The following is a 12567-nucleotide window of genomic DNA, read 5'->3' on the forward strand; positions in this document are numbered from 1 at the left end:
TAGGATGCTTTACTTGGAGCACAGCTTATTATCTGACCAGTTAACATTCTGGTCCAAAACTCGGCTGCCCCGCGTCCCAACTCACACCGAGTCCCGCTCACCCATCACCCCCTGTGCTCGCTGCCCCGTGTCCTAACTCGCACCGTGTCCCGCTCACCCATCACCCCTGTGCTCACTGCCCTGTGTCCTAACTCGCACCGTGTCCCGCTCACCCATCACCCTTTGTGCTCACCGACCTACACTGGCTCCCGGTTAAGCAACGCCTCGATTTCAAAAGTCTCATCCTTATTTTCAAATCCCTCCATGGCCCTCGCCCCTCCCTATCTCTGTAATCTCCTCCAGCCCCACAACCCCCCGAGATGTCTGCGCTCCTCTAATTCTGCCCTCCTGAGCATCCCTGATTATAATCGCTCCACCATCGGTGGCCGTGCCTTCTGTTGCCTGGGCCCCAAGCTCTGGAACTCCCTCTGTAAACCTCTCTACCTCTCTTTCCTCATTCAAGATGCTCCTTAAAACCTGCCTCTTTGACCTTGGTCACCTGCGCTAGTTCTACTTCTGCAGCTTGGTGTCAAATTTTTTGTCTCATAATACTCTTGTGAAGCGCCTTGAGATATTTCGCTATATAAATACAAGTTGTTGTTACTGATCAGTCACCAGAATTTTCATAAAATTGGTTGGGGTGTGGCGGGGGGAGTAAACTTCCACGGTGGTACTCTTGCATGTCCGGTCTTTCAGTTGTTTTCTTGGTGTTGCTGGGGTTCTTCCGTCATGGTTACGGCAGACGTGCGGGAGAACCCATGTGGAAATTCAACCAGCCGGTTTCACCCGACGTCAACATGTTGTTGGAGATATCCATGCCTATCATCAATCCTCAATTTGATCCACCCAGTTGCTTCCCTGCCAGAGATCATAGAACCATAGAAATTTACAGCACGGAAGGAGGCCATTCGGCCCATCATGTCTGCGCCGGCCGGCAAAGAGCTGCCCAGCCTAATCTCACTTTCCAGCTCTCGGCCCGAAGCCCTGTAGGTTACGGCACTTCAGGCGCACATCCAAGTACTTTTTAAATGTGGTGAGGGTTTCTGCCTCTACCACCCTTTCAGGCAGTGAGTTCCAGACCCCCACCACCCTCTGGGTGAAGAGATCTCCCCTCATATCCCCTCTAAACCTCCTACCAATTACTTTAAATCTATGGCCCCTGGTTGTTGACCCCACTGCTAGGAGAAATACGTCCTTCCTATCCACTCTATCCAGGCCCCTCATAATTTTATACACCTCAATAAAGTCTCCCCTCAGCCTCCTCTGTTCCAAAGAAAACAACCCCAGCCTATCCAATCTTTCGTCATAGCTAAAATTCTCCAGTCCAGGCAATATTGTGTGTACAGATCACAAGCCAGATGGATAGTCACCTGGAGCTCAAATTTCAATGGAAAGGCAGTGGCCCATTTAATAAATGCAACAGTCAAATAGAATCATCACTCACTCTAACTTCGTTGTTTATTCCACCAATTTATTTTGAATACATTTGATTCAGCAGCGAGTCATCATTATCATCTGGCGTAAAAATAAAAAGGGGAAGGTGGCTCAACTGTGGCTAACAAGGGAAATTAGGGATAGTGTTAAATCCAAGGAAGAGGCATATAAATTGGCCAGAAAAAGCAGCAAACCTGATTGCAAAAAGCTTCTATAGATATGTGAAGAGAAAAAAATTAGTGAAGACTAATATAGGTCCCTTTCAGTCAGAATCAGGTGAATTTGTAATGGGGAACAAGGAAATGGCAGACCAATTGAACAAATACTTTGGTTCTGTCGTCTCTAAGGAAGACACGAATAACCTCCTGAAAATACTAGGGGACCGAGGGTCTAGCGAGAAGGAGGAACTGAAGGAAATCCTTATTAATCAGGAAATTGTGTTGGGGGAATTGATGGGATTGAAGGCCAATAAATCCCCAGGGTCTGATCGTCTGCATCCCAGAATACTTAAGGAAGTGGCCCTAGAAATAGTGGATGCATTGGTGGTCATTTTCCAACATTCTATAGACTCTGGATCAGTTCCTATGGATTGGAGGGTAGCTAATGTAACACCACTTTTTAAAAAAGGAGAGAGAGAGAAAACAGGGAATTATAGACCAGTTAGCCTGACATCGGTAATGGGGAAAATGTTGGAATCAATTATTAAAGATGTAATAGCAGCCTATTTGGAAAGCAGTGACAGGATCGGTCCAAGTCAGCATGGATTGACAAATCTTCTCGAATTTTCTGAGGATGTAACTAGCAGAGTGGATAAGAGAGAACCAGTGGATGTGGTGTATTTGGACTTTCAAAAGACTTTTGACAAGGTCCCACACAAGAGATTAGTGAACAAAATTAAAGCACATGGTATTGGGGGTAATGTATTGACGTGGATAGAGAACTGGTTGGCAGACAGGAAGCAAAGAGTAGGAATAAACGGGTCCTTTTCAGAATGGCAGGCAGTGATTAGTGGGGTACCACAAGGTTCAGTGCTGGGACCCCAGCTATTTAAAATATACATTAATGATTTAGACGAAGGAATTGAATGTAATATCTCCAAGTTTGCAGATGACACTAAGCTGGGTGGTAGTGTGAGCTGTGAGGAGGATGCTAAGAGGCTGCAGGGTTACTTGGACAGGCTGGGTGAGTGGGCAAATACATGGCAGATGCAGTATAATGTGGATAAATGTGAGGTTATCCACTTTGGTGGCAAAAACAGGAAGACAGAGTATTATCTGAATGGTGACAGATTAGGAAAAGGGGAGGTGCAACGAGACCTGAGTGTCATGGTACATCAGTTATTGAAAGTTGGCATGCAGGTACAGCAGACGGTGAAGAATGCAAATGGCATGTTGGCCTTCATAGCTAGAGGATTTGAATATAGAAGCAGGGAGGTCTTACTGCAGTAAGGGCCTTGGTGATGCCAAACCTTGAATATTGTGTTCAGTTTTGGTCTCCTAATCTGAGGAAGGACATTCTTGCTATTGAGGGAGTGCAGCGAAGGTTCACCAGACTGATTCCCAGGATGGCAGGACTGACAAATGAAGAAAGACTGGATCGACTAGGCTTATATTCACTGGAATTTAGAAGAATGAGAGGGGATCTCATAGAAACATATAAAATTCTGACAGGATTGGACAGGTTAGAATGATCCTGATGTTGGAGAAATCCAGAACTAAGGATCACAGTCTAAGGATAAGGGGTAAGCCATTTAGGACCGAGATGAGGAGAAACTTCTTCACTCAGAGAATTGTGAACCTGTGGAATTCTCTACCACAGAAAGTTGTTGAGGCCAGTTTGTTAGATATATTCAAAAGGGAGTTAGATGTGGCCCTTACGTCTAAAGGGATCAAGGGGTATGGAGAGAAAGCAGGAATGGGGTACTGAGGTGAATGATCAGCCATGATCTTATTGAATGGTGGTGCAGGCTCGAAGGGCCGAATGGCCTACTCCTATTTTCTATGTTTCTATCATTATATGCAGTCCCTCGTATCGAGGATGACTTGCTTCCACACCAATAAGGAATGAGTTCACAGATGTTTCAACGAAGGACCTAATATTCCGGATCCCGAACTACATCCTGAAGGGTGGAAGATGCCTGTGGGTGGATTTTTTTCACGTGGGGTGACCGTTGCACACCAGCCATCACACGGGCTTGACAGAGCTAGGTCTTGGTCCAGTGGCAAGGATTACCCAAGACACTGGAGACCAGCTCTGCTGCACGGACCCAGTGCGCACACATATCGCAGTGTGGGCTGGGCCCGTGCTGCCCTTGGGCCCTCGCCTCTTCTGGGCCCCAGATTCATGCCTCTCCTGGGCCCCGGGTCACTTCCCTCTATGGACCCATGCCGCTCCTTCGCCCCTCCTGCTGTGCCTGCCCGCACTGCAATCAGCGACCTGACTTCGCAGCCACCACACGCTGCTCCCTCTGATGGCCCCGGCCTGCTGATGGTCTTGCAGGCTGGGACCGCGCCGATTTCCGGGCCGCACGCTGCTCCCTCCAATGCAGCCTTTCAATCACAGTAAATCCTCTTCAGTCCACTAACGTGGCCTTTCGATGGCGTGTGCTGATGATATCATTGGCCCAATTGGGGAGGGGGCATGGGGGAGAGCTATTGACCCGAGCAGGATAAAGGAGGGGCGCTATAGAAGAACATAAGAAATAGGAGCAGGAGTAGGCCATACGGCCCCTTGAGCCTGCTCCGCCATTCAATACAAGCATGGCTGATCCGATCATGGACTCAGGTCCACTTCCCCGCCCGCTCCCCATGACCCCTTATTCCCTTATCATTTAAGAAACTATCTCTGGGGACCACTGCCTTAGTGTGGAGGTGGAATTACTAAAACATTGAATATGACACCCGAGGACATCGTGTTCAAGTGACACAACAACCTATTAGAAAGTTACGGCATGGAAGGAGGCCATTTTGGCCCAATGTGTCTGTACCGTCCGACATCGTGAAAGGTGCTATATAAGTCCAAGACTTTCTTTCTTTCTAACTTGAGAGATCCTCCAATCACAGGTCTTGCTGTTGAAAATTGCTTAAAGCATCAGAATATTAATCACAATTCTTTTAAAATGTTTGTTTTGAAGCTCAAAAGTTGCCCTCTAACCCGCGCACTGCCAGGTTAGTCAACGCTTGGTCATCCTAAACAAGTTGAGCGATTACTACTGGCTCGATGTTGCAGCCACGATGAAAGGACCTTTTCATCTCTACTTATTGACATGCTGCGAAAGTTTGCAGCTGGCTCAAGTCGAGCCCTCTGCCAGACAGCAGTGCTAATCTCACAGCGGCCTCTTTAGACTTGCTCTGTCATTCTGTACTGGTTCCACGCTGTTTCCTGCGCTACGCTGCAAACAACCATCAGACAGTCCTCACCTCTCCTTCCAGGATCTCAGCATAATTGAAGAATTGATGACTTTTTCCTCCAGAGGTGCCCTGGTACACTCTGCAGCACTGAGTGCCTCTAAACGCATCAGTGTTGTCTCGGCAGCTATCAGTACTTGCAAGTCAGAAGTTAAGTGGAATAGTTTTCTCCCCAAACGGAATCAATCTTTTGAAACTTTACGAGAATACTTGCAGGTAATCAGTATCTTTTTTTTTTATAATGACTTATTTGTGACTTTTGGGATCAAATGCCAGTGCATTTGGGATCAAAAGGGGAACGAGCATCTTACCACAGTGAAATTGTCAAAGTAATTTTCACAATTCTGAAAGGGTGCTGGAAGCAGATTCAGTAGTAACTTTCAAATGGGTATCGGATAAATACTTGAAAAGGAAAAATTTACAGGGCTATGGGGAAAAGAGCAGGGGGAATGGGAGTAATTTAATCGCTCTTTCACAGGCACGATGGGCTGAATAGCCACCTTCTGTGCTGTATGATTCTATGTGTCAGCTGTGGATCGAAAAGTCCAGGCTGACACTCCAGTCCAGTGCTGAGGGAGTGCTGCACTGTCGGAGGTGCCGACTTTCGGATGAGACGTTAAACCAAGGTCCCGTCTGCATCCCAAGTGGATGTAAAATATCCCACGGCCACTATTTCGAAGAAGAGCAGGGGAGTTATCCCCGGTGTCCTGGGGCCAATATTTATCCCTCAATCAACATAACAAAAACTGATTATCTGGTCATTATCACATTGCTGTGTGTGGGAGCTTACTGTGCACAAATTAGCTGCTGCATTGACCACACTTCAAAAGTACTTTATTGGCTGTAAAGCGCTTTGAGACGTCCAGTGGTCGTGAAAGGCGCTATATAAATGCAAGTCTTTCTTTTCTTTATGATATAGCCCCTCGCCATATCTTAAAGCATTCCAGATAATGCATTATTTTTGAAGAGCAAATGCTCCCCCTGTAATGGATAAACTGTTAAAATCACTTTTTCAGAAATAGTACGTTTCAAATCTATTTATTTACGTGATTTTGTTAGCATTTGCAAAAATGAATGGGACATTCTCCTACTTTGGTTAAAGGAGAATTTCACTCTGGATTATAAAATATTTTCACACCTAATTGCGAAAAGATAAATGATTTAATTTTTGCAAACACTTTTCTTAACTTGCAATTATTAATTTACGGGTCTTTAATTTCAGATCCACCTCTAGATCAGAGTTAAGTCAGTGATGTTCTACACACTGAATACAATTAAACAGAGCTCTTGGATCTAGTTGAGTTTGTCAAATTCTTTGGTCATTCTAGATTATCCAACATTGCACCTAGTTTTGACCATTCCTGAGATCCTTTTATTAAAACTTATGTTGTAAATAATCAGCCCATTCTGAAATGAGTAGCTTTGTGTTACCAAGGCTGCGTTTACAGTACAACTTCTTCTGAGGCAGTCCCTCGGAGTTGAGGATGACTTGCTTCCACACTAAGATGAGTTCTCAGGTGACTGATGAGACCAATGCGGGATTGACAGTCTCTGTCACAGGTGGGACAGACGGTGGTTGGAGGGACGGGTGGGTGGGGGTGCCTGGGTTTGCCGTGTGCTCCTTCCGCTGTTTGTACTTGGCCTCCGCGCGCTCCCGGCGAAGAGGCTCGAGGTGTTCTGCGCCCTCCCGGATGCCGCTCCTCCTCTTTGAGCGGTCTTGGGCCGGGGATTCCCAGGTGTCGCTGGGGGACGTTGCACTTTTTCAAGGACACCCTCAAAGCCTCCTTGAAAAAGTGCAACATTACAACTATAGGCAAAGAGCTGCAGACAGATGTTATACCAATAATGTAAATGCTACCAAGGCCTAATCCGACAATGGACAAAGCGGGGCGAGACTCAGCTCAAGAATCAGGGGTGGCCTCAAGTCGAGATCTGTGTTTGCACATGTTTAGCAGTGTCGTGAAGCAGAAACTGGCTCACACCCACGCTAAACTCTTGTCGGATAATTGCACCCCAAGACGCTCAACGAAAGACTTGCATTTATATAGCGCCTTTCACGACCATTGGATGTCCCACAGTGCTTTACAGCCAATGAAGCATTTTTTGGAGTGCAGTCACTGTTGTAATGTGGGAAACGCGGCAGCTCCCACAAACAGCAATATGATAATGACCAGATAATCTTTTTTTTTGTTATGTTGATTGAGGGATAAATTGGCCCCAGAACACCGGGGAGAACTCCCCTGCTCTTCTTCAAAATAGTGCAATGGGATCGTATACATCCACCTGAGAGAGCAGACGGTGCCTTGGTTTAACGCCTCATCCGAAAGATAGCACCTCCGACAGTGCGGCGCTCCCTCAGTACTGCCCGTCCGACAGTGCGGCGCTCCCTCAGCACTGCCCCTCCGACAATGCGTCACTCCCTCAGCACTGCCCCTCCGACAGTGCGGCGCTCCCTCAGCACTGCCCCTCCGACAGCGCGGCGCTCCCTCAGTACTGCCCCTCCGACAGTGCGGCGCTCCCTCAGCACTGCCCCTCCGACAGTGCGGCGCTCCCTCAGCACTGCCCCTCCGACAGTGCGGCGCTCCCTCAGCACTGCCCCTCCGACAGTGCGGCGCTCCCTCAGCACTGCCCCTCCGACAGTGCGGCACTCCCTCAGTACTGCCCCTGACAGTGCGGCGCTCCCTCAGCACTGCCCCTCCGACAGTGCGGCGCTCCCTCAGCACTGCCCCTCCGACAGTGCGGCACTCCCTCAGAACTGCACTGGGAGTGTCAGCCTGGATTTTTGTGCTCAAGTCCCTGGAGAGGGACTCGAACCCAGATCCTTCTGACTCAGGAGACAAGAGTGCTGCCCATTGAGCTGACACTGTGGAAGAAGATTGGAAATCTGATATGAAATAATACAAAAATCATATTTCACTGATCTGAAACTCCGTGGACGCATCGATAGTTGGAGTTTCAAGAGGGTGATGTATTGCATTTATGAACAAGTTGCATCATTTTTGTTCTTTGAATGCCACCATCTTAATTGGTCTTCTTTGTATTTAAGCAGAACGTTCCCTAAACAAGGACAACTTGCATTGCTGTAGCGCCTCTGACACAGCAAGACCTCCCAAGGAGCTTCTGAGGAGCGATTGCAACAAAATTTGACACCGAGCCACGTAAGGAGACAGAAGCTTCAACAGTGACGCTTGCTGCAGAAAGGCTCAGCAGGTTGCAAAGCTCGGCAGCACATATACTAAAATTGGAACGATACAGAGAAGATTAGCATGGCCCCTGCGCAAGGATGACACGCAAATTCGTGAAGCGTTTTTAAAATTTTTTTAAAAATTATTATTTAATTCTATGTTTCTATTACTAGGGGGATCAAGGGGTATGGCGAGAAAGCAGGAATGGGGTACTGAAGTTGCATGTTCAGCCATGAACTCATTGAATGGCGGTGCAGGCTAGAAGGGCCGAATGGCCTACTCCTGCACCTAGTTTCTATGTTTCTATGAAAGACAGAAAAGACTGTTTTAGATTCAGAAACCTGATCCCAACTGTTTGCAAACGATTTGTAATCTTGGCTCCTCAGGAACCCAACAAAACCCAAGCGAGGCATGGCAGAGGTCGAAGAGGAGAAGGAAATGACTAGCCAGGGATCGGAGGAGCGTCCCGTTGAAATATCGAAGGTTGAGCGTGAAGATCAAGACGCCCCAAATGAAGAGGCAGCTGGAGAGCTCACAATCGAGGAAGAAACGTTTGAGAAGAATGAAGCCACTGAAACAATGATGCACGGGGAGAGGCAACAGGAAGCAGGCAGTGCTGAGATGACTGGTGAAGGACAAGCGGCTGAGGGGGCTGAAGGCCCTCAGCTTGGAGGGAAAGAAGAGTTGGATCTCCAAACAAGAAACGAAAATGAGGAGTCTGATCAAGGTATCTCAACGGAGACTGCGAAGGAACTCGAAGAAGGCCTCCTGGAGGCTGTGGACAGCACAGCTGCCGGACTTCAGGCAGGACAATCAGATCGAAACCCAAATGCTGAAGACCTGTCCAATGAAAATAAAAATGAATCCGTAGAAGGTGATCAAAACCAGGAATCAGGAGGCAAGGGCTGCCAAGAGGAGGCTGAAGAAGTAGCAGCAATGAAAGACATTGGACATTGTGCTGCTTTGGAAGGCACAATAGGAGAACGTGTGGGTCCCCAGCCCCAACATGTCGTTGATGAAGAAAGGACTGAAGGCTCAGTAAGTGCAGAGGAGACTCAAACTGGTTCAGAGGCAGATGCTCCGGTAGATGTAGCAGCTGAACCCGACTTCAAGGAAGACTCTGATAACACAACTGAGACTGCTAACGGTGTGAGCAGCGGTGACAAGCCAGAACAATGTGGCACAGAAGCTGAATGCCTGGCAGGGCAGGTGGAGTTGTCTGCACACACCGTTGGTGATCACGGCTCAATGACGGCTGTTGCCATTGCACGGCGCAGCAATGATCAATCAAGCGATGGTGACGCACTGCCCAAACAAGCAAAAAGAGTGGGGGAAGACCACGTGTGTCGTGGCCAAGAGCCACCAGCAGATGTTGAAACTGGGCCAGAAGCCATGGCAGAAACAGCCGACGCTGGTTTGCAAACATCAGCGGAAAACGCGGAGTCCCATTTGGAGATCCAACCCAGAGGCGTTGAACAAATCCTGCCAACGTCTGCCAAGGGTTGTGACGACAGTCCAGATATCCCACCAGTGCCTGCTCTGCCGTGCTTTGGGAAAGGTTTGGAAATTTCAGAGGAAAATCAGCACGGGCGCGCAGCAGACAGAACAGCTGAAATTCCAGTTGGCACGGCAGGCCCTCGAACTGAAGCACCGGCAACGGAAGATGTTGATGAGCAACCGGCCACCACCGATGATGCCGGACGGGGCCAGGATGCACAGGCGGCCGAGGCCACGCACGGCACAGAAGAGCAAGAATCCAATCGAGACAACCTGACCGAGTCGGTGCCGGCCACGGGATCACCAGCAACAGTGCTTGGGGAGGGCGCAAAGGCCAGCCTGGAGCAACTGCGTGAGACAGAAATATTAGAGTCTGAGGGCGAAGACGTGCCAGGGGCAACAGCACCAGGAGATGATGGGATAACAGTCGCAGGGGAACAATAGGTACGCTCTGTTCGTCTCGAGTCTTTTAAGATATAGAATCAAGAAACATAGTTGAAACTGAAACATAGTGATCCAGTGCATTTGCATGCCAGAAAATTAAAAGCAAACATAGATAGTACTTCCAATAACACCGTCAATTAACTAAAAGATAAAGGATCATTTTCAGTTATAATTATCATTGTGTACAGGAATGACAGGCTGTCTCATGGGGAAGTGGGGGTTGTATACCATTTGCACAGGAAGTTAAACTCTCACATAGCTCCTATGAGATGCTAGAAACATTGACATAATTTCCTATATTGCCAACGCCACCTGTCGCTCAACTACAGAACACATAACGACAATCCTGCACTCACCCCCAAGCTCTCACTCGATCCGAACCTTTCACGACCCGATCTGCTCAATATGTTAGATATGAAGCAGCATTTTCGAATGGTCTGGAAGCACAAGAGTTGTGCAGGTCTGGACTTTTCCGAGCGTAAACGTCAAATCGCGCCGACACCGTTAAAATAATATTTCTGGGGCTTCCCCCCGTTTCCCATAATTCAGCTCCCAAGCTGAGCTACTGGGCAGGTTAGAGCAAAACAGCAAAGCAACGTGCTAACAGGCTGCCTGCTAACTTTCTCAGCTAGGGAGCGGTGTTATGTCGCAGAATCATGGGGCTAAGAGATTAAGGGGCCGAAATTGCCCCCTTCATTAAGGTCCATTACCGCCTCTAAGATGCGGTAACGGGGCAGTAAGGCCTTTCCGACCGGGGGCAGGCAGATCCTAAATTGCCCCCGGGCCAGGTGGCGGCGGAATCAGGCACGCGCTGACCCCTTACCACCCGGCGGCACGTCCGCCCTTAAAGGGGACGGCGCTCTGCCACCATTTTATTTTAATTGTCGGGCCGACCGCTGGCCCGGCCAAAGCCCACCCTGGTGGCCTGGTGGATGCCACTAAAGTGGTTGCAGAGCTCGCAGTGGCCCCTCCACTTTAACTTGAAGGGGAGGGGGGTTGCTATGCGTCAGCGCGGCGCTGACGACACCGCCCGCCTTCCGCCCCCAGCCCAAGCCCACTTCCACCCCGACGAAATCACACACCAAAAGAGGGCAAAATCCCTCTACTCTCCGCCCCAAGGATTCGAGCAGAGAACAATCGTTTCATTCAAATTACCCGCCCCATTTGGGCCGGAGGGCAATTTCACCCCTTAAGGTTCAGCAATAGTTAATAGATCCATTTCATGCGGAAGAATTGCATATTAAGTTTCAGTTTATATTAAGTTCTGCAGTTAAATTAAATAAAAAAAATCAAGTTAAATTGAATTAAAAAGCCTGCAAATGTAGCAGACAGAAAATATCTGTAAGGCTGTAATTGTCATATAAAATAGTCTCGAGTTATAGTCTCCGCATGGATACATCTATATGTTTATGCTTTTCTGTACATGTAACTTAATAAGGTGGCTTATGTTATGTTATGAGGTCGTACTGTGGAGCCTTTTGGAGTCTTGATATGTTGAGCTAATAGCTAATGTAAAACCAAGAGTGAGGCTCATGGAGACCTTTCAGCCGAGCTTAAAAGCAAGTCCATTGTGCTGTGAGTGTAAGATTAAGTCGGCCATCTGAAGGGATGAACTACAACTCACCCGACTGTAACGTGTGTACCTTCTGCAGCAGAGCATCCTTTGTAATCTGAGTATGTTGGCTGTGTACATGTGCAACATTTAACTTTTTAATAAAACCTCCCAGCGTTTGACTGTGTCTTCATTTCGTCCTTGGCACAGGGCTGCAGCGGTTTGCCGAGATTATTGCAAAACTCATTCCTAACAACGGGAAGAAGAAAAAACTGCTATATTCTGAAAGGCTTTTGCAAATACCTTTCAATGATGGCTGATGTAGAAATGCATAGATCTTAGAACATAAGAATTAGGAGCAGGAGTAGACCATTCAGCCCCTCGAGCCTGCTCCGCCATTCAATAATATCATGGCTGATCTTCGACCTCAACTACACTTTCCTGCCCGATCCCCATATCCCTTGATTCCCTTAATATCAAAAAATCTATCATAGAAACATAGAAAATAGCAGTAGTAGGCCATTCGGCCCTTCGAGTCTGCACTGCCATTCAATATGATCATGACTGATCCTCTATCTCAACACCATATTCCCGCTTTTGCCCCATACCCCTTGATGTCTTTTGTGTCTAGAAATCTATCTATCTCCCTCTTAAATATATTCAGTGACTTGGCCTCCACAGCCTTCTGTGGTAGAGAATTCCACAGGTTCACCACCCTCTGAGTGAAAACATTTCTCCTCATCTCGCTCCTAAATTTCCTGCCCCGTATCCTGAGACTGTGACCCCTTGTTCTAGACTTCCCAGCCCCGGGGAAACATCCTCCCCGCATCCAGTCTGTCCAACCCAGTCAGAATGTGATACGTTTCAATGAGATCCCCTCTCATTCTTCTAAACTCTAGTGAATACAGGCCGAGTCGACCCAATCTCTCCTCATACAACAGTCCTGCCATCCCAGGAATCAGTCTGGTGAACCTTCGCTGCACTCTCTCTATGGCAAGTATATCCTTTC

At 48.0% G+C, this 12567-nt stretch overlaps 1 protein-coding gene and 1 non-coding gene across 2 annotated transcripts; both read left to right on the forward strand.

Moving 5' to 3' along the window:
• Positions 1 to 8091: 8091 nt before the first annotated feature.
• Positions 8092 to 8198, forward strand: LOC139238051 (U6 spliceosomal RNA). Its single transcript, XR_011588559.1, has one exon. It is a non-coding gene; the product is annotated as a U6 spliceosomal RNA (small nuclear RNA).
• A 278-nt stretch (positions 8199 to 8476) lies between these two features.
• On the forward strand, positions 8477 to 10006 carry LOC139238016 (uncharacterized). The gene has a single exon (XM_070867413.1). The coding sequence runs from the start codon at positions 8477 to 8479 to the stop codon at positions 10004 to 10006; it is 1530 nt and encodes a 509-aa protein (XP_070723514.1).
• The last annotated feature ends 2561 nt before the right edge of the window (positions 10007 to 12567 follow it).

This window comes from Pristiophorus japonicus, chromosome 24, assembly GCF_044704955.1.
Source record: "Pristiophorus japonicus isolate sPriJap1 chromosome 24, sPriJap1.hap1, whole genome shotgun sequence".
Lineage (NCBI taxonomy): Eukaryota > Metazoa > Chordata > Chondrichthyes > Pristiophoridae > Pristiophorus > Pristiophorus japonicus.

Bases quoted from the DNA above. Each gene is read 5' to 3' on its own strand.
- LOC139238016 (XM_070867413.1), top strand. From the start codon at position 8,477: ATGGCAGAGGTCGAAGAGGAGAAGGAAATGACTAGCCAGGGATCGGAG.